Here is a 22338-nt window from a genome sequence, read left to right as displayed (position 1 = left end):
GTCAAGCAATGTTTGTTGTGATTGCTTTAAGTATCTGCTCGTGAATCCATCTCAGCTTCGGGACGGGCACATCAGCGTCACTGGAGCGAGCACGTCAAATGAAGCCACGCCTACTCCTCAACGTTGTTGACTGCGGCGGAGACGCGCCAGATCACTTGCAGCATCTGTGAAGGACATGACCGGACTAAACGGACAGAGAATGGATGCAAACGTTGTGGTACTCGGCACAGACAATGTTGGAAAATCTGGTAAGTTTATTTTTTAGGAAGTATTCCACGATATACATCCATGAAATGCATTTCTTCTTCAGTCATCTTTTGTAACTTTAAAAACGTTTTGCCGTATAAGCAAACGCTCATAGGTTTTGTGTTTTCCAGCACTTATTGTCCGATTCCTGACTCGTAGATTCATCGGGGAATATGGGGATATTGGTATGTTGCCTTTTTACTGGTTGATTTACAAGTTTATAAGTTTTATTTTATATTTTTACATGTCATTATAACTGATTCGCTGGTTTCTCTACAGAGTCCCTTTACACTCACAATGTTGTTGTCGATGGACGAGAGCAAACTTTGAATATATGGGATGCACCATATTCACAGGTGATTCAGTGTTTCAGAACCAGTTAACTTTCTATCAACTTTTTAACCTATCTTTTATATGCATGAGGGTCAATTTTTGGAAATTTTGATTTGTATGATATATTTTGATTTAGATGATTTATACATCACATGAAAGCTGAATAAATAAGATTTCCATTTCCGACGTATGGTTTGTTAGTAGGACAATTTATGGCCAAGATACAACTATTAAAAAATCTGGAATCTGAGGGTGCAAAAAAAACAAAAAACAAATATTGAGGAAATCCCCTTTAAAGTTGTGAATGACCAGAAAATGAAGTGTCCTAATAAAGCAATTAATATTACTAATAAAAAATTAAGTTTTGTTATATTTACGATAGGAAATGTACAAAATATCTTCATTGAACATGATGTTTACTTAATATCCTAATGATTTTTGGCATAAAAGAAAAATCAATAATTTTGACCCATACAGTGTATTGGCTATTGCTACAAATTTACCCGTGCAACTTGTGACCGGTTTTGTGGTCCAGGGTAACACACACACACATGGTAAATATTTATATATATATATATATATATATATATATGTATAAATATGTATAAATGCTTAAAATTATGTGGTGGTCTTAACTGGTATCCCAGCCTTGTCAAGGTGGTCTGTTGTAATTTGTTAGGCTAGATAAACCATCTTTATATAAGCTTGTACAGGCTATAAGACCATCTTAAACCAGCAATGACCATCAAATCAGCTTGGGTGGTTTTTATGCAGTTTTTAGTTTTTATATGTAGAGAATAACAAATATTCTATGCACCATCTGAATGTTGAACGAATACCTAATGTTTGTCTTCTCAGCAGGATCTGTCTTCCGAGTCCTTGATGTACGAAAAGAGAGTCCAGTGGGCAGATGGCTTTGTGCTGGTCTACAGCGTCTGTGACCGAGCCAGTTTCAACGCGGTCTCCAGACTTATTCAAATAATCAAAACCAATAAAGACATTCTGGGCGTTGAGAAGATGCCCATAGTTATTGTGGGAAACAAGAGGGACCTGGACCACCGTCGTACAGTCCTCAGCGAAGAGGGCAGTATTCTTGCGCTCTCTGCAGACTGTCAGTTTTATGAGGTCTCCGCTGCTGAGAACTACCACAGTGTCCTCATGGTTTTCCATGGGCTGGTGCATCGCATCAGAGAGTCCAGGGTGTCTGTGAAAAAGTTAGCAGGCATCAAGGGCATTGTGAAGAGCATGTCTGCAGTGTTCACCCGCAGGCGGACAGATTCGCTGTGAAGCTAATGGGAGCTCTGGAAATAAAGCCTATGTGGTCTGATATGACCTATTTTAGATCCATTGAGAGGGATGAGCTGTTGCTGTGGCCTGCATGAGAGTCTGGGATCTCTCATGTGACTACAGCTGGATCTTCCGTGTGGGTAACTAAGAGATTGACCTAGTTTGTCTGCCAAGGCAATGGCTTCCATTGAGAACGTGTTGAGATCAGAGAGTTCTCAATAGAATACTTAATATCAGTCATAAATGGAGTGAATATTCCATTGTTTGAGGATAAATATGTAATTTAACCTCCTTTTCTTACTTTAAAAAGAAAAGATCAGCCTGAAATAAAAATCTGCTGAAACATTTCTCACCCTTAGGCCATCCAAAAAATTCATCTAAGCAGATCTGGAGAAATGTATAATTTGCTCACCAGCAGATTCTCTGCAGTCAATGGGTGCTGTCGAAATGAGAGTCCAAACAGCTGATAAAAACATCATAATTCACAAGTGATCTACATCAACAAATGTTTTGGACTGTTTTTGCTTCTAAACTCTATTTGATCTGTGAATATTTCTCTTGAATCAGATGAGATGACTTTTACATTGGAATAAACATAATTATGGATAGAGGACTTGTAATCAAGTGGTTTGACATTACAATTACAAAGTGTAATTTAATGGTTGCAGTCGTGTTGATTACTTGTGGATTATTGTGATGTTTTTATCCGCTGTTTTAAATCGCATTCTGACGGCTCCCATTCACTGCACAGGATCCACTGGAAAGCAAATTATGTAATGCAAAATTTCTCCAATTCTGTTCAGAATAAGAAAAAATCTCATCTTCATCTTGGCTGACCTGAGGGTGAGTAACTTTTAAACACTTGTTACTTGTAAACAGGAAAGATGTCAGTGCTTCTGCAAAGACTCGTGAATGTTGGAAGAAGGTAAACACTGGTGATGACGGCCGTGGGAATCTTTCATGATTCAATGCTGGTGTGCTGTGGCCTAAATATAAAAGCTGACGCAAGACAACATTGTCTTATGCTACATTTATCAAATACAAAAGGCTCCAACAGAATCGGCTGCTATCATTCAAGGAGCTGTTATCAGCTCAAGGCCGTCTTGCAGTTCATTTACAATGTTTGATGATTGCGTCTGTGTGCATTCAGATAACAGCACAGAATGGGTTTTTTCCCAGCTTCTTTTCTGAGGCTGTTTAAGTGCTTTATGGAGAACATGTATTGGTTTCTAGACCACACTGTTTAATAATTCTTGGGCTATAAAGCTAATAAATCAAAGAAACATTGTACAGTGCAATGTTACAATCAGTAAATTAATATGCTGTATTTGTATTGAATGCTTTGTTACACTAAAATCACGTTGTCAATGTTATCTATGGTTGAAGAAAGTTTACAGGTAGAAGTTTAAACAAATGCAACGAATACATGGTGTACAGCTGTATTTATTTATCAACAATCTAAACAAAATGTATATATATTCATAGACCACAATCAGGCATTACAAGTATGCATGTAAACATTTGATTAGCTCTTTATGCTATAACTAAAGAGGCGTTTGGACAAATTAAGTTCAATGGTAATATTAATTCCATAAATAATTTAACTTAATAGTGAATAACCTTTGCTGTAATGACTTGCTGTAATTGTCAATCTGGTATCTTTAAAGTGAACCACAACAATCTGAGGACTTCACTCAAACATTAAATAGGCAGAGACATGGCAAAAATCTGATTATGGAGTATTGAATTTATTCCTTTACTTAATGGGTTGGTTTTCTTTTTAGCCGAGTCACATCTGTGCAGTCGTGTAATGATCAGTTCTCATTCCTCAAATCTGGGTTTTTCAAGGGATGTCTGACTGAAAAATTGTATGATCACCAATTGCTGTGAATAAAAAAAATATTGAAAATTAGCATTGTGTCATTAATGATATTTGCACCACCTCTTCAATTATAGTTACTATTATATAATCAGTTACAAATAATGCAATATTTATTTAAATGTATTTATTTAAGTCTCACCAAAATTTCTAAATCAGCATTTCCCCCCCCTTATTACACTAGTGATCAAAAGTTTGGGGTCAGTAAGGTTTTTATTTTTAGAATGAAATTATCAAAATAATTGTTTCAAATAAATGCTATTCTTTTGAACCTTCTATTCATTAGAGAATACTGAAAACAATGTATCACTGTTTCAATAAAAATATTAAGCAGCACAAGTGTTTTCAACAGTATTAATAATAAGAGTTGTTTCTTGATTAGAAAATTATCTTAACTAAATTAATAACTGCTTTATTATTGGCAAGAAATGGAAAACAGCATCCAGAATCTCCAAATGTATAATTATATGTTGATCACTGACTGTTGAGTTTTGCATAGGTAGTGTTGACGTACACCTCCGCCAGCACTTTAGAAATCATGACCCATGCCTGCTATGCTTAATGCTTTAAATGAACATGACAGACCTGCAGGATAAATAATGAAACCCATATCCCACTCTGACTATTCTTCGATTCTCATTCTGTAGTAGGGGAGGCACTTCTGCTGTTTTCCCCTGTACTAATGTAAGAAGACGATGAGGAGGAGATCTGGGTGCAATCTGTCACACTCTCCCTCTTGGATACTTTCTTGTTACTGGCACCAAGAATTACTTTCTGCTGCATAGGAATCTGCTCCATGACCTTCTTCTTCAGCTGACGGGCCTCCTCTGATATCTCCTGGAGCTCTGTAACCTTAGGGGGCTGATTTTGAGAATTGCCAGTGGGACTGTGCATGTGGTCTTCTACACTAGTCTCCAGCACCTGAGAGCTACTAACACATTCACATTCCTTTGATCCACCGTCTTCCGCCATTTGGGATCCTCCTTCTGGCTCGGAAGATCGCCTAGGAATCTGTTATGAAAGAAAACAAAGCCATTCTTTAGTTTTCCACATGTGAAGGCACTCAAAGGTAGCAGAAATGATGGAATTTGACATTCAAGCACTACTGTTCATTCGCATGAATGTATAAGCTTTAAAAACAAGAAAATGCCCTGGAACATCTAGTTTTCTTGATGTTCAGACAACTATACAAGGACTTCAGAAATGAGGCATTAGATTAGAATATACTTAACTCTTTGATGCAGAGTTTAATTTAATTCCCACTCTCATAAACACTTTGGCATGCAGAATATTTGCTTTGTTTTCGATGGCTAGGGCTAAATGTGGTTGACCTGTCTCTTTCACTCGTTTCAAACATCTTTTTTTTTTTCTAACATACCACATGTCATCAAAAGCGGCATCAGGAAGGCACAAATCACACAACATCTCCCTGTATGTTGACAGATATCCAGCAGCTAGAGGGCAGAGTAACTTTGGTGCCAGACCTATTGGAGTCTCCTCATTTTGTCTAGCTATTTTATGGGATCCCAAACAGTCCCAGGCCAGGGGTTAATTAGGGAGAGATGGGTCTGTCTGTAGCCAATTACAGCTCTTTGTCACATTCCCTGACCTCTATTGCCTCTTTTTTTTTAAACTACAGTGAAAGCTTAAGATCTACATCATTAAAGGGATAGTTCATCCAAAAAGGAAAATTCTGTCATTATTTATTCACCGCCATGTCATTCCAAACTTGTATGTTCTCTCTAAACAGAGATATTTTAAAATAATTTTATTTTACAATGATTTGGACTCTATTGCCTTTAGTGGACAAACTAAAACAATTGCAAAATATATTCTTTTATTTTCCAAAGAAGAAGGAAAGACAAAAGGTTTGGGACAATGTGAGGGTAAGTGATGACAGAATTTTCATTTTTGGATTAATTATTGCATTAAAACTTCTGAACAACTAACTTGTGTGGAGATATATTGGAAAACAAAACACAAAAACAAAACATAAAAATAAAACACAAAAGCAAAACAACACAAAACATAAATTAACTACAAAATTAAAAGAAAACACAAAACAAGAGAGAACTAAACAAATGTAACAAAAAACAAACAAAGCAAAAAATAAATGAATAATAAAACAAATAAAAAAACAAAACAAACAAACAACAACAGAAAAAAAAGAAAATAAAAACTAAACCATAGACTATTTACTGTACATAGCCTAAATGGGAAGGTTGTTGCACTGAAATTGAGAAAGAAAGGCCAAAGAAAGTTTTTGTGCAATTTTCCGTAGCCAGGCAGATCAGAGTGCCTTATCTACTTCTAAGAACATGAAGAAACGTGTGGCCTCTGCTCATAACTGTTAACACTGTGGTGATATCACAGATCTTCCAGACTTTCCACTCAGTTAAACTCACGCAGATCCTTAAGGAACATGCAGACACAAGCAGCAACATATCTCTACCTCTCAACAAACAAACTCTTAGACAAAACAACCCAAATATTCATAGAATGATAAGATCATCTATGAGATGTGACTTAGTAGCACAGTCTAACCCAATTTAAAAAATGACATTATGTGTAAAGGTGCAAACATGTGCCCAAAATGTATTTTTTAAACCAACTCTAAAGCAAAAAAAAATTATTGAGAGAGAGAGAGAGAGAGAGAGAGAGAGAAGGAGAGAGAAACTGAATCACTGAGGTAAGGGTAATTAAATGTAATTAATAAAAATGAATGTATGCAACTGCACTCATTACATCATTCAACTAGCTTCCATGCAGTTTGTTGTATCACAGACGTCATCTTCCAGCTGCTCTCGGGGTACCTTGTGTAATAACCAACATCTCTGTACCCAATTGTGTCACTTCACATGTGTGATGTCTGTGCTAGCGGTCTGTGGCTAATTACAATTTCAGACCATGTTTCATAGAAACCACCAGTGGGCTTTTTCTACTCATCGACATCTTCCAGTGAAACTCGCATGCTGTTTTTCAAGGAATTCAAGACCAATATGAAATAAGACAAATTGAGAACTTTGAATGATTCATTATATTTTCTCTGATCTCATCTGGTATACACACTGCAATCAAGGACAGGGATCTAAAATAGCTTTTATTACAGCTCAGTGACTACTAGGTTAAAGAATCCACTTCACCTGGGACTAGGTATTCAACATGTAATGAAAAACTAAACCTCTGCATGCTTGAATTAGTCCAGGTCTTTATGAACCTGTAAATCCTAATGAGTGTTACTAAATAACTGAAGAATTGTTATAGGGTATTTATAGCAATGACACATGGACAAGCGTTAAAGGGATAATTCAACCAAAAATGAAAATTGGATGTTTATCTGCTTACCATGCACCGGCTGTTGAGAAAAAGCTCAGGATAGTTCCGACATTGGAACTGACGGAACTGTGAATGAACGAGGAACGAGGTGAATCAGAGGTAAAAAATTATATAAATACTGTTCAGTTTATTGCACAGGCCAATCGTTTTGTTTCTTCACACATCAATGTATTGTCATAAGCCAAAGGGTTTAATTTGGTTTTGTTTGTGTATGTTTTTTTTTTCTTTACTCTCAAAATGTGATTCCCTTTCACTTCCATTATATGACTGACAGGCTGCAAAAAATATTTGTTTGTGTTCTATTGAAGAAACAAAGTCACCTACATCTTGGATACCCTCGGGTAAGCAGATAAACATAAACATTTCATTTTTGGGTGAACTATCCCTTTAACTCAAACTATTTACTGCAATTATTCACAGAATATGAATGATAAAGAATGATAATTTAATGCCATGAGAGTTTTAAGGCTGAATTAATTTTCAGTTTAGTAAGAGGATTTCAGTTAGATCTGACCATACACACACACACACACACACACACACACAAACACACACACACACACACACACACACACACACTCACAGGTGCATGTCAATGAATTAGAATGTCATGGAAAAGTTCATTTATTGAAGTAGATTGTCCAGAAGACAATCATTGACACAGTGGCACCCCCAGAAAATTTTAACAGGGGTGGCCAGATGAGGCCACAGTAAATTTTGGGTTGGCACATTAAAATCAAGAAAAACAAAAAAAAAAAGGGTTTGCAATATAGACAAAAAGTTATATTTCTGTGATTTTATCGATAATGATAATTAGACTATTTTGCTGAGTGTTATTGTGCTTATGTCTTATTTCTAATTGTGCTGACAGCTGACTTCTGATTTTTTTTTTTTTTTTTTTTTTTACCTTTACACAATTGATTCTAAAAGTGTGCACCATCTTTTAGGTCAAATACTTGCATTTGTGCTGTTACCAAGCAAATGTAATCAGTATCAACAAAATTGATGTTTGCAATGCAGAGAATACAGAAGCTGCATCTGCAGTGCCATTTAGATGTTTTTACACACTGTTTAATGCAGCTACGTGGAACATGGAATACTTTAACCTGTCGTTACAAATGAATAAATAATGTTTTGATATTTTAAAGATAAGACATTGAAAACTGATGTTTGAAATTATTTGAAATATGAAAAGGTACCTAAAATGTGAAATGAAAACCGCCAATAGGTGGCAGCGAGTCACTGTTAATAAGCGATTCATTGCGATTGAACCGAATCATTTAAACAGTTGATTCATTCAGGAACGAAACACTTTAATGTTGCTCAGAGACGCAAAACTGTGGTGGCAGCGGGTGCTGCACGTTTTTTTTTTTTTTTTTTTTACTTTTTAATCTATTGTGAATTTACATTCTGCATTTTAAAATATAGTAACCACTGCAAATCATCCTTGGGGGTGGCCACAGGGGTGGCCAGAGTTTATGCAGAGGTGGCCGTAGTGGTGGTGGTGACCCCTTGGGGGCCCACAAGGAGGGTAAGCAACAAACATTCATTGGCAAAGAAGCTGGCTGTTTATAGAGTGCTGTATCCAAACATGTTAACAGAGAGTTGAGTGGAAGGGAAAAGCGTGGAAGAAAAAGATACACAACCAACTGAGAGAACCGCAGCCTTATGAGGATTGTCAAGCAAAATTGATTCAAGAATTTGAGTGAACTTCACAAGGAATGGCATGAAACTGGGGTCAAAGCATACAGACGGGTCAAGGAATTTGGCTACAGTTGTCATATTCTGACTAGCATTTTTTAATTATATATATTAATTTGGTGGGCTTGTTAAGTTGAGTTCTAATTCAAAAATGCTAATATCTGTTCAATAAGCTTACTCTGATACATACAAAGAATGGTGGCTATTGCAGAAAACTGACAAAAAAAAACTGTTATAAAATCTAAAATATCTTGATCAATAATCCATATACCAGTCCAAATACCACAGGGAGTCTGATAATAAGTACAGTGATTTACGAAAGTCAGAAGAGTGTGCCCTCAGTGGTATTTAAAATAGTAAATACCACTGTGGGCAAACTACTGTATGGCAATCTATTATTGACTTTCACAAGTGCAAAAAGACTTTGTCAGGATATGCAGGGGGCTGGAATGTGTGAACTAAAAGCTCAGTGTTTAAATGGACATTCTTGCTTAATAAAGAAATACCAAAATAAGTGATTTAACTGTTAAAAAATTCCAGTTATCCAATATCCTAGTCCCTTATCTAAGCAGTGGAGCCTGAAAAGGCAACTTGTTGATCTGATTCTCAAATATTTTTCTAAACATGTCCCTTCTGGATCTGCACTTACACGTACTACATTTATTTGATATAAATGCTCAATATGCTTTTTGTGGAAACCATGATACATTTTTCAGTGTGTCCTTGCTGAATGAAAGTGTAAATTTATTTAAAAAAAACTCACTGAGCTAAAATAATTTAATTAAAACAATAAAAAACTGATTCTATTACTCCAGTTTAAACCAGACAGGAACAGTTATCTTCTCATCCGACGGCAAAAATACTCCGATTTATAATATAGATGACCTCCACCTCATCTGTTTTTGATTAAACCCTCATGTGGGCATCCCCTTTTCACACAACACTTTGCAAATGGCTAGAAAACATGTCTGCACACGTGTTTGTGCTGTGCCATGTGCCCTGGTTTCTGCCTGACAATAAACAATGCAAGCAAGATTAACATGATTTTGAATTCCATTGCATCCAATTGCTTCTGTTGAAACTGACTATAGAAGAGGCCTTTCATGGGCAGCACTGATGTGTGTTGTGACAGGTTTCTGAAGTGTCTACAGTGGAAGTGAGGTAATGAGGACTTTTACAGGACACAATAGGGTCAGACAACCACTCTGCCTAGCAACAGTCACAGACTGAGGACTGCTGTGCTTCATCACTATACCCATGTCAGGATAACTACCAGAGGTCTTCTTACTTCTTTCATGACAAGCACCTGTAAATTTTCATACACATCATTTTCATACACAGATTTTGATAAATTAATGGATCATTTTGTATGTGATGACTCACCCAATGAATGTTTAGAAGTTTTGAGGAGTTTGACAATTTCACTGAGAATCAATTTATCAGTTTGCATCAGCAAGCCATGCAAATTTTGTAACTGTGAATTTTCGTTCTACAATTTTTTTTAATTTGTCAAAAATACACATGCAATTTTCTTAAAATTAGATTAGATTAGATTCAACATTATTGCCATTGCACATGTGAGGTACAGGGCAAAGAAATGCAGTTAGCATCTAACCAGAAGTGCAATAAACAGTAAGTACAGAATATACAAGGTCTACAAGGTCTACAATATGTTACAATATGTTAAATCAACAAGAAATCGAACCTGAGGTGAACAAGAAACGAACTGTTTAGAACTTATTGTTTTGAGAAAAAACTTTCACTCAAGAATTAAGCCAAAGAGATTGAAGGGGGAAAAATGCAAGATGCTATAATGTAGTTGTGAAGAAAGGTCACAATTTATTTAAACATTTCAATGTTGCTCTCAGTCTAGACAGAATCTATAATGGAAATATCCCCTGATATGCAGAGCTGGGTGTGTGATCACAGCAGGGCTGGGTGATGAGTTTGAGGTGTGTGTGTTTGTTTGTGTTGCACATGTACAGAGTCCACGTGAACTGGTTTCCAGGCAGTACAGACCACGTGAGGGGCCAAATCAAATCAAACCCAAGGATGACTGACTCACTCACCAGCCCATAATAAGAGAGGCTGTGCATTGCTGTCTCCCTGACTGTGCCATAGGACCCCAGGACAATCCTGACTCCATCCTTAGCCAGGTTGAAGCTGATTAGAAGGGTTTCTTTACCACAGACACCACAGACCCATAGACCTTCAATAATTGCTGCCCTAATCTGACCAGCCTCGGCAGCATATCACTCTGCTAGAGAATATATACTATGGGCCCTATCACACATTGCTGCTGCAATGCTTTTATAAGGAGCTGAAAATAGACTGCGCCATAGACCAACTCAAACCTGGTCTAAAGTCTGGCGCAATGTTTTTTCTTTGTTATTTAAAGATCGTGTTAGTATAGGCGCACACGCTGTACAGGTGCACAATCCTTATTGATGTTCTGAAAGAACAGAAAGGAGGATTAATAATCTCCATCGACAACTGGCAGTTCTACATTTGCTACAAGTGCCTGCACTTCAGTATCTGTATATTTATTGCTGTTCATCATACTTGTGAAATAAGTTGACACAATGTTTACAGTAAGTTACACTGCATTTTAAATCATGGCGGGTGAGGGTGTTTTCGCCAGGGTGTCTGGCCAATCAGTGTCTACTTACATCAGGGTTAGTAGAGTTGTGCTGCTTAGACCCTGCTCTGGAGTAAGAGCTAATTTGGTTCTCGAAAAAGGCAGTCCGGTACTAAAATCGCACCTAGTTCCTGCGATGTGAAAATGCCCAAAAGTGGGTAGTTCCACAATTAGTTCTGGTACTATGAAGAAGTTCCTGTGGTGAATAACTCTGGATATTGGTTGACTTATACTGTCTTTTTACACATTGCGTATTGCGATGTGTAAACATAAAACCGTGTCTGCATTTGTGATCTTAGAAACAACAAACAACACGCCTACTCTATACTGCTCTAAACTTGCATTTGAATCATCATTGGCAAATTATTTAAATATAAAAAACATATTTACAGGCTGTGAGTCAGAAGCGCCAGACTGTCCTTGCAAAGTTTAGACTGCCCAAATTTATAAAAACAGTCATTGTGCCACAGACGCATTAGCTACTGTTTCAGGAAACAGTCCTCATCCTCCATAAAATGCACAGTACACATCTCAATATTTGGGATGTACTGTTCTGCAACGGTGTTGAAATACAACTTAACCACTGATTTTTTTAGTCGTGTCCTTTTTTGGAAGGCCATACAAAGTAGTTTTGCTTTTTCAACAAAACACACAGCGACTCCACAACGTGGCAGTGGCGGCAACAGAGAGAATAAAAATTACACCTTTTTTCTTTTGATGAACATTTGGGTGGCGTTATGCAAATCTTCCCACATAGTGATGTAGAGATGTGGGGGCATGTTAGAACAAGCCATTTGGAGGTGGGGGGGGGGGGGGGGTTGACCCTTAACTTTTTTAAAGAATATCTCTTTTGATTTGACACTTTAGTCTTTGCAACTTTACAGATCTTCTTTATGCACCAAGAGCTTTCCAAACAGAAAGGAAAAACTGAAATTGCATCATATGTCCCCTTTGAGAACAAACATGAAACCTAAAAGGCCAATAGTTTGAGTTGATATAAGTGATAATTAACACTTATATCAACTCAAACTATTGGCCTTTTAGGTTTCATGTTAGTTCATCGGTTACATCGGTCTTAAATTACCAGATTAGTGATGATGAAAAAATCCCACTAACCTCTAGCTGCTCAAACTCATTACTGGTCATCACCTTCAGAGTATCGTGCTGTTGCGCATCTTTCAGAAACACTGCCACAGAGCTCGGCAGACCCAGTATTACACTTCCTATGGTCTTCACAGTCCTCAAGGTATATTCAACCTTAAAAAAGACAAAATCAACTCTTAGAAATTTCGTATTTACTGTTTTAATTTTGTTTTTGTACAGGCAATAAGTTTTCCAGACTCCTTAGCCTCCTCTTTTGTTGCACTTGAGGTCTTTGGACCCCAGTTTGAAAATCCCTGGCTTGATCAGTCCTTACAACTGTGTTTATAACTGCTGGTTTGACAATGTTGCTACAGCATGACACACAGGTGAATGCACATGTTGAGTCATGTCTTGAGTTAGGCTCTCTGTTTGGGTCTGCAGGCTTGGCAGGGTGTGGAATCACAGTAATTTGGTGTACTAAAGAGGTATGCTGAAGCCACATTTTGTTCTTGGGAGGACAAACTAACACTTGAATGCTGCTTGCTACTTACCAGAGGACTCACGCCAGGGATCTGTGTGACCAGTTCCTGACCTTGACGTTTGGAGCGCTGGAGTTGTGCAGCTGTCTTCTCAAATGCCCGTCTGTAGATGGTGCCGGACAGTTCTCCCAGCCTGCTGAAGCTAGGCTTTGGGCCAGAAGTTCCAACATCAGGCCCCTGCTCTCCCACAATCCCATCATCCCCTGCAAAATAAACATCTTATGTGAGGACATAAACAGTGAAAGGGAGTACTTTTAACTGCTTTCATGCTCTCTTACAGTGGTCCAAACACTCATTTTATTCACTCACACTCTGTGACAAAAAGATGACTATGAAAGGGTCACAGAGTGATTAAGATGACTTTATGCAAAGTAAAAAAAAATTATATATAACAGTGAAAATTAAAAGATAACAATGGAATAAACAGGCAATAATAACATCTATTAATATAATATATTCACTTACTTTTTAAAATATTTAGTCATTTGAAAACAGTATTCTTCTCTGTATATATATATATAGCATTCAAAAGTTTGGGGTTAGTAAGATCTTTACAAGTTTTTGAAAAGCCTCCTTTTTTCTCACCAAAGCTGCATTATCTGATCAAAAATTCGGTAAAAGCAGCAATATTGTGAATATTATTACAATTTAAAATAGCTACTAATATTAAATAATGTGTTGTTTAATATTTTTGTGGAAAGTGTGGTACATTTTTGGCGAACCTTTAATGACTGAAAAGAACAGCATTTAATTGTAACTCTATAAATGCATTTATTGTCAGATTTGATCATTGTATTTATTGTATTAAAAGTATTCCTTTATTTTAAAACAATTTTAGAGAGATCAGAATGTTTTTGAAAGAAATACTTTTATTCACTAAGATGCATTAAAGGATATAATCTGATTATATTGATTTTACTTATAAATATATACAATTTAATATATATATATATATATATATATATATATATATATATATATATACAGATATAGATAGATATAGATATAGCTATATATGTATATATATATATATGTCTTTCACATATTTTTCTATTACATGAAATATGTTGGCTTCACTGTGACAACATACCCATCTGTGACATGGCCCACTAACGTGCCAACTATAGCATTGGTTTCCTAAATAGTGGGAGGAAATGTATTCCTTCAGGCTAGGAAATGACAAAAACAAAAAATATGGCAGAAATGAAGAAAGAGAGATTCTTAGCACTTTATCTTCAGGGCAGATTTATAAATTATTTCAATACAGAAGGGTTAAAAAGAGAAGTTCCTCAGGAAGCACTTCCTCTCTGTCTATAAACCAAACAAACAGCATCCGATATAATAATGCCACACACTGACTACTAAGCTCAGGGCTACAGAGGCATTCGGGCCCTCTCGCTCAATATCCACCATTAAATGCAATCCAATTCAATTTACAAAGGCAGACAAAACACACACTAAACAGATTCTCTCTGCTGAATCTACCATTAAACATGGCCACAGAAAGACACAAGCATGAAAAAAATGCTTTAACTGTATTGGTATAGAAATAACCAGCAGCGTGCTGCTTCTTTATGGCCACGTGAGGAAGGAATTATCCCATTCGACACACTTTCACACTCATAGATAAACAAAGGATAAAACAGAAAGAGCTGTCCACAGGACACTTTACTTTTATGTTTCTAAGGAATCAAAGGAATTATTGCCTCTGAGCAAAAAGATCTCTAATTCAATTTAGTAAATTATCAAACAACCACATACCATAATGCATTGAGTGCAGAAGCTAAACAGGTCAGGAACACATGTAACGTACACTGTTCTTACATAGAGAGGTAAAAATAATTGAGTAATGCTTTATTTTAAAGGAAAATTTCATCCAAAAGTGAAAATTTGCTGATTATGTATTCACCCTCAGGTCATCCAAGATATGAATGAATTTATTCCTTCATCTGAACAGATTTTGTAGAAATGTATCATTACATCACTTTCTCACCAGTGGATCCTTTGCAGTGAATGGGTACCGTCAGCATGAGTCTCCAAACAGCTCATAAGAAAACATCACAATAATCCATACAAATATTTGTAATCCACAAGCTTTATGTTAATAATAAATCCATCATTAGAATGGTTTCTAACTTCAACCCATTGTCAGTGGATTTTGACGTGAAAGGACAACGGGTGATGGACTTTTTATTTAATATAGAAAATGGATATGTCTCTTACGAACATGCAGCTTGTCACTTCACAAGATGTTAACTGATGGACTGGAGTTGTGTGGATTATTGTGATGTTTTTATCAGCTGGTTGGACTTTCATTCTGACGGCACCCATTCACTGCAGATGATCCATTGTTGAGTAAATGGTGTAATGCTAAATTTCTTTAAATCTACTCAGATGAAGAAACAAACTATTTTCTATTCAACTATTCCTTTAAGGTAATGTAGACTTTTTGTGTCATACTTATTATTTACCAAAGCATGATTTTTTTTTTTTTTTTTTTTTTTTTTTTTTGCTTGAGTTTTGGAAACTGGCTTCCATATAAGTTAAACCAATCCATTCAGCAACTGTATCTAATTTGTTTAATGTTTTTTTTAATGTAACTTTATTGAATAACCCTGCCTTTTTTAGACATCAAGCACTGAGAGCGAAGCACTAGGGATCAATTCAAGCCAAAGCCAAAGTTCAAAGCCTGAATAGTTCTGTTCCAAAAGATGAGTGAACGTCTCACATAAATAGATAGGAAATAATGATGTGATGAAACTCCCTCTTTAAAACATCCTGTTAACAGATGATGCAATTTGTAGCCATGACTGTGAATACGTGCCTCCGGACACATCTCTGTAGAGGAGCAGATGCACAGTGTACACTTAAAGATTAAATATTATACAGACAGAAGAGGGAACAAGGCTACTACAGTTCTTCCAGGCAATGAGTCACTAAACTAGATCAACACTTACTCAATCTAAGACTTGAATCACAGCAATATGGTCACCAACAGAATAAAATATTATAACACACCTGACACAGTGTTTACATTTAACAGATACTATTGCAAAATGGATGGTCTAACTCAGGGGAGTCCTGTCCTGCAAAGCTTAGCTCCAAACCTGAAACAACTAATCAATGTTTTCCGGCAACTTAAAAAAAAAATCCAGGCAGGTGTATTGGGGCAAGGTGAAGCTAAGCTCAGACGCTGTAGTCAGATTTAACAAAATATTATTATGAACCTATCACTTCCCAGACAGCAAGCAGTTTCGGCCCAGATCCAGCCCACATCTGGACCGCATGGATTTCAAACGGACCACACATGGGCCGGATCAGGGGCCAACACTATATTGCTGTCTGGGTTTTCAAGACTTCATCTCTTTAACAATTAAGTTTCAGTGACATCTAATGCCCAGCCTTAAAAGTGCATGCTTTTTGCTGGGGCCACACTGAATTTATTTGATATTTCTTTGAGAAGATTTTCTCCCAAGGAATACAAATGAAGAAACTGAGGAACGTTCACTAAAAACATACATCTATATACTGTATTACTACATTAAGCATATAAGAATATCAGAATACCTTTCTCAGTTGAAGATACAGGAAGGACAAAGTCGACCAGGTTTTCCAACAGACTAAGAGCCCTGTCAGCTCTCTGCTCAGCCAGGTAGACAAGCTTGCTGCTCAGGACATAATGTATGCCGTCACTTAAGGCATTCTTACTCTGCTGGTACCCAGTAGATACCTTGTCCAATACAACATTAGAGGTCTGTTTGATTGGAAAGGCAACACTATCCTTGGCAGTTTCCAGAGTTGTTGACACCAACTCCTTAATGCTTGCTGTTAGCTGTTGTGGAGGAAGCAGAAGAAGGATTTATTATTTTTTTGTTTAAAATACAGACATTTTATTATACTTGTATATGCATCTAAGCTAAATGTGTTCCCACAGTTGAAACAAATACAATTGACAACTTACAGAGCAGTATTAAGAAACTAGTTTTGGATACCTCTTCAGGTGGATACTGCAAGGCTGGTACCTTCTCCTCCAGGTGGTCCAGTCCTTTGCAGGCCAATGAGTTGGCTGCTACAACTACAAATTATACAATTTTCAAACAGATGCAGAGCGTTAATGTTTTATAACTTGGTCAAACATCAAAAAACATAAACACATTTTTTATTAATGCAAGCATATGCTGATTCGTTTGGCAAAACACATGAACAGTTTCTTTCGAAATGTTTTCCCAGCTAACGCTAAGCCTTACTAATTGTTCTAGAAGAAATTATGCTGACCTTTCATTTCTGAAATACCGCTGAACTGATCTGGAATGTTCTTATTGCCTTTTAAATGTCTTGTTAATGTTAATTATAGAAATAGACTATGTGGATGAAATATAGCACACTGTACATTATGCATACTACAATTCAGAAGTTTGGAGAAGTTAATTTTTTTTATGGTTTTGAAAAAAGACTCTTACATTCAATACGTTTTTATTATTATTAATATTATTTAAAATTACTTTTTTCTATTTTTAATTTGAAGGCTGTCTTGTGTCATGGAATGTAGTTTTAAGAAATATTTAAGATCTATCTATCTATCTATCTATCTTAGTAGCATGGTATGGCAAAAAGAATGCTCCTTTCATGATCACTTAAAGCTATCACTAATCTTTCAACACTATTTCACTATTTCAACACTAAGTTATCTACACTTGATATTAATTTCATGTCAAAGATAACACTTCATGTTTATTGTGATATGAGATTGATTGGAAGAATGAATGCTGTATCTGATGCACGTAATCACAATCCACAAGACTCGCCTAACCCCCATCTTCTATTGTTTCTGCAGAGAACAGTGTGTGACCGCCAGCCCCACCACACAGGGAGAGTATGGACCCAAACAGCACAGTGCACCACAAGAAGAGGAAGCCGAGCACCGAGCACCAAACCACCTCACATTAGCCTAATAAAATCCACCCTTGGGAAACTTACCTGCATCCTCGTGTCGTGTACTTCTTCACCCCGCTACACTGCTTTTAATACAGTAATACAGTAACCACTCTACACTGTCACATGATTTGTCAGTAAAACATTTTTTTGCTGATTTGATGCCCAGGGAACATTTCTTATTATTTTCAATATCAATTTAATGCATCCTTGTTGAACACAAGCATTCATTTCCTTAAAAATAATAATAATCTTATGGACCCCAATTTAATTTATTTATGGCCTGTTAAATAAAAATCGGGGTGGGGGGAGGGTGTTAATATATATTATGCAGCACCAGACTGCACAATATTCAGTCATTAGCTCATTACAAAAAGGAAATCTACACAGGAGAATCAAAGTGCTAGAAATGTATAATTATGTTTCTCAGTGGATTAGTCTTGTGAAATGCTCAAATGGGCCCTTGAAAGATTACAATATTTAACATCATTGCCCAATTATTAATCTAATCACAAACATGGTGAGACCAGAGTTCAGTTTTGCAATGCCAGACAATAACCCAGGCTACACTGCATTTCTCAACTTGTACAATTATAGTTGTACAAATTACACAGGAGGACAAAAACATACAATTTTTTTCCTGCTTTGAGGATTTTGAGACCAGAAAAGCACTAACACTTTTTTTTTTAGTTAAATACATTTTTTTATGGTTATATATTAATATCACTTAATATCATTATTGAATATCAATTAAAAGATTTGCAGTGCAATAAACAGATCACATTGTTTGACATCACAATGTTTGACATAGACCAGAAAGCACAGCATCCACTGGTGATCATGTCAGAAGTAATTCATGAGTCATACTGTGTCTAGACAAACTCTTCCCCACTTGAGCAACAATATCAGACTAACTATTTAAGACCAAAACAGCTCATTAACATCTCAGCAGATTTCTTATTTTGCAGAGTCAAAATACACTTAGAATATTGCAATGTTAAAATAAGATATTAAGTTATACTCATTTTGTTTTGTTCTGGCTGTTCTCTACAGACTGATTTATTGCCAAACTAGAAAATAAACTGCAGTCTCCATTACTTCACATCAATTTGAACTCATTAGCTTACTGGTTGTCCCCAAAACAGAGACATTCTCTAAAAACTGATCATTTTATTTGTAATCCTTCTATTTGCACTAGCCTATAATAACAAAGATGTTGGTAAATCATAGTTTTGACATAAAATGTAAACATTTGAGATACTACCTCAAACTGTAATTATGAGAAAAATTAAAATTTAATGTAAAATTCATAATTATGATATAAAAATGCAAACTCTGCATAAAAGTTGTAATTGTCAGATACAGCTTTTTTTTTTTTGGACAAACTTTTTATGTAATATTTACTACTTGATGTTAGTATATGACCAATTTATTTAGTATCTCTATATCCCTATTTTATCATTGTGTTTCATAATTATGGCTTACCATAAAATTAAAAAAGGAATGAAAGCAATGTGGTTAAATTTGAAAAAATTGTGATGGTCCTACAGTACACAAACGTCTCTCTCTAATAAGTCACATTTCAGGACTTTATCACTTAGGTTTCAAACTTTTAATAAATAAAAAATGCATACTTAATAAATCTACTTTACATGATTATCATCATTAAATTATTATTATTATTACACTGTATAAATAATACAGAAGATTTTCTTACGCTGGGGCTCGAGTACATAAAGGGCAGGTTGAAGACTCCAAATGGCCAAGCTGCCAGCCTTACTCACACCTTTCTCATATATCCCACACACAGAGTTTATAAAGGGATGAGACTGCTTCGTATGCACATATGTCTTCTCAATGGATTCCAGAGCGGCACTGACAGATCGAAGACTGCGGATTCGAAGAAGAACATTCTGCAAGGAAAAACATGTCACAACTCTGAACAATCAAGGTTTTTTTTTTCTTCAGTTTTCTACCTCAGGTTTTAAGCCAAACTTAGTTGTACTTTTGTGAATATGTATTAGTAATATTTTTAAATAACCTATAAGACTGGTGTGGACACAGACACACTGATAAACAGCACTGACCCTCAAAATAACCAAATGTATTTACACTAAAAACAAGACAATAACAATAAAAATGCAGGAGGACAGCAACTGATACACTCTGAAACATTACCTGTTCCTTCAAAACTTCTCCAGAGTCCTTATTCTCAGACGCCATCTCCAACAGCCTGTGGTCAGCTGCTGAAATCTGTGGAGAGAAACTTCAGCTGGTCTAATCCCACATTTAGACAAATACCTCGTGACAGAATTACTAGATTAAGAGTTCTGCTGAATTATTAAGCATGAAAAGGCCTTAATCTAGTAATCTCAGTAAAGATCAGTACCCTATATTCTGGACTGTCATTTACAAATAAAAGTAGTCTGAACTGAACTACATTAACACTAGTAACTCTGTCACTATTTCAAAATCTCTCCCTAAATTACGTAAATGTGTTTTTTATTGGCAAGCTAATTCCAAAGACTGTGTTTGTCGCAACATGCTGTACCATGTTCAACAGATAACATTTGCTGCCTGAGTGAAAGTTAGCAGCATCACCCTGATGAAAAAAGGTCTAAAAATTGTTAATTGTTAAAATAATCTCTACTTAGACATTCAAACTGGTCTCCTATAGCCTGACTAGCAGGAAAAGAGTTAACAGTTAACTGTCGAAAACCATCTTAAATGTTGCTTTTTCTGTCTGTTTTTAGCATCTCAGACAGTGGTTTAATTTGATAGTGGCTTTCAGCTAGATTGCTGAAATGCCTTTATGCTCTTTATTTCACGTAAGCACATTTAATCTTTTTTTTTAAAGCAGTCAGCAGTCAGCATGTTAAGCATAAAGTTTAAGTTACCAAGTTAATACTAACCATTCCTCAGTAGTTCAATTCTTATTGCAGGTTGTCCGCTGCAGTCAGTTTTGTGATGCAATAACTTCTACAACCACTAGATGTTAGTGTTCTGCAAGCACCTGCAATTTCACCATGTAATTATCTCCAGTGGATGTCAGAATTTGTCCAGCTCTAGTTATTTTAACACATCTGAGAATCTGTGAGAATTTTGAGCTATATATTATTCTCTTTTCATTAAAGTTATTTTGTACTTTTAGTACTTAAATTAAAAGAAAATGCCTTGGCAACTACCTGAAAGTTTTTTTTTTCTCTTCCATTTAACAATAACTATGATTCAGAGTGTATCCACTTTAAAATATATTGTCATACTAGACTGATGTTCAATTCATGTATCTCTCCAGGTTGAATTATACTGAGGTTCTTTATTTAACAGTATCATGTAAACTTGGATATTGTCAGCAGATACTCATGGGACACAGAGGTAAGGTGAAGATACAAACAGCAGGTTTATTGAACACAGAGAAAGAGGTAACCAGGAGGGTGAGCGGGGTGTGTTAAAAGTCTGTTGGGTCCCATCTGGGTGGTAATGTCCAATTCATTTCCAGGGGATCCATGGGGTAGGAGGCACTAAGAGATGGTGGAGTTCCGGGACGGTGGCAATCAAGGAACAGAGAGCCCAGATAACTATAGCGATGGGGACTCACAAGTTAGGGTCAGGTTCGTCAAGCAGGGAATGTTTGAAACCAGACAGTAAATGTACAAGGATATAGTGCTGCTGATGATTGCTGACAGGTGGCGGTGCTCAGTAATCAGGTGATTGGGATCTGGTGAGTGTAGTGGGTGGAGACTGAGGTGCTCTTGATGACTCCCTGACACATATTTGTTAAGAACGTAATCAAAATGATCCTATTAGTTCAGCTTAGTTCAGTAAACCTCTCAATATTATGATTCAATTTGGTGATTATGACTCACTTCATTTTCGGGTTGACTGAAAGTAAAACAGCTATGAAAACTATATATATAATATATAAAACTATATACAGTATATTGCTGTGTTCAAAATGCCATACTATCAAACTACTCTTACTATTTCTGCAGTATCCAGTATGTACCTACTGTATGCTGTGCATGGTGTGCAAATTTTCTTTATGCATCAAATATCTGGATGACCTACTATATTTACCAGAATCTGCTAAATATAACCAATACACTGAAATCAGTACCGATGCTGTGTTCGGAATGGCATACTACCATACAACTCCTACTATATTGCAGTATGCTGCGTGTATACTGTGAATAGAAAGTTAATGTTCTGTATGCATGGAATGCCCAGATTACCTGCTACATTTGCTGAATTCTGATGTATGCATCTGAAGACACTCCCTTGTAATGTGTCATCTTCAAACACGTGAGTGAACTGGATGCGGGGAATGGTGATTATAAAACACTTTTATACATACTGTAAACTAC

General features: G+C 36.2%; 2 protein-coding genes across 4 annotated transcripts; one reads left to right on the top strand and one right to left on the bottom strand.

Moving 5' to 3' along the window:
• The first annotated feature begins 67 nt into the window (after positions 1–67).
• LOC113091619 (ras-related and estrogen-regulated growth inhibitor-like protein) lies at positions 68–3778 on the top strand. 2 transcript variants are annotated; one of them, XM_026257194.1, is made up of 4 exons: positions 68–248; positions 378–431; positions 526–602; positions 1438–3778. In XM_026257194.1, the coding sequence occupies exons 1-4, from the start codon at positions 176–178 to the stop codon at positions 1864–1866; spliced, it is 633 nt and encodes a 210-aa protein (XP_026112979.1). In that variant the 5' UTR covers positions 68–175; the 3' UTR covers positions 1867–3778. The 2 variants fall into 2 exon arrangements, with proteins under 2 accessions (XP_026112979.1, XP_026112980.1); XM_026257195.1 differs by having other exon boundaries at positions 69–248; positions 1441–3778.
• On the bottom strand, positions 3621–20431 carry plin1 (perilipin 1). 2 transcript variants are annotated; one of them, XM_026257193.1, is made up of 8 exons: positions 20153–20431; positions 19692–19887; positions 17035–17117; positions 16610–16874; positions 13055–13245; positions 12537–12677; positions 4517–4756; positions 3621–3750 (listed from the first exon to the last, which is right to left on the bottom strand). In XM_026257193.1, exons 1-8 carry the CDS (start codon positions 20195–20197, stop codon positions 3688–3690), a joined length of 1224 nt encoding a protein of 407 aa, XP_026112978.1. In that variant the 5' UTR covers positions 20198–20431; the 3' UTR covers positions 3621–3687. The 2 variants fall into 2 exon arrangements, with proteins under 2 accessions (XP_026112978.1, XP_026112977.1); XM_026257192.1 differs by lacking the exon at positions 3621–3750 and having other exon boundaries at positions 3913–4756.
• Between the last annotated feature and the right edge of the window lie 1907 nt (positions 20432–22338).

Source organism: Carassius auratus, unplaced genomic scaffold (assembly GCF_003368295.1).
Source record: "Carassius auratus strain Wakin unplaced genomic scaffold, ASM336829v1 scaf_tig00214259, whole genome shotgun sequence".
NCBI lineage: Eukaryota > Metazoa > Chordata > Actinopteri > Cypriniformes > Cyprinidae > Carassius > Carassius auratus.
Note: the sequence above shows the minus strand (reverse complement) of the source record. Positions and strands in the feature narration are given on the sequence as shown.

Excerpts from the sequence above, each read along its gene's own strand:
- LOC113091619 (XM_026257194.1), top strand. The coding sequence starts at position 176 with ATGACCGGACTAAACGGACAGAGAATGGATGCAAACGTTGTGGTACTC. Across the intron at positions 249-377 it reads AGACAATGTTGGAAAATCTG|CACTTATTGTCCGATTCCTG; the intron begins GTAAGTTTATTT and ends TGTGTTTTCCAG. Across the intron at positions 603-1,437 it reads GGGATGCACCATATTCACAG|CAGGATCTGTCTTCCGAGTC; the intron begins GTGATTCAGTGT and ends TTGTCTTCTCAG.
- plin1 (XM_026257192.1), bottom strand. The coding sequence starts at position 20,197 with ATGGCGTCTGAGAATAAGGACTCTGGAGAAGTTTTGAAGGAACAG. Across the intron at positions 17,118-19,691 it reads TTATGTACTCGAGCCCCAGC|TTGTAGCAGCCAACTCATTG; the intron begins GTAAGAAAATCT and ends TATAATTTGTAG. Across the intron at positions 16,875-17,034 it reads TGCAGTATCCACCTGAAGAG|CTAACAGCAAGCATTAAGGA; the intron begins GTATCCAAAACT and ends CCTCCACAACAG.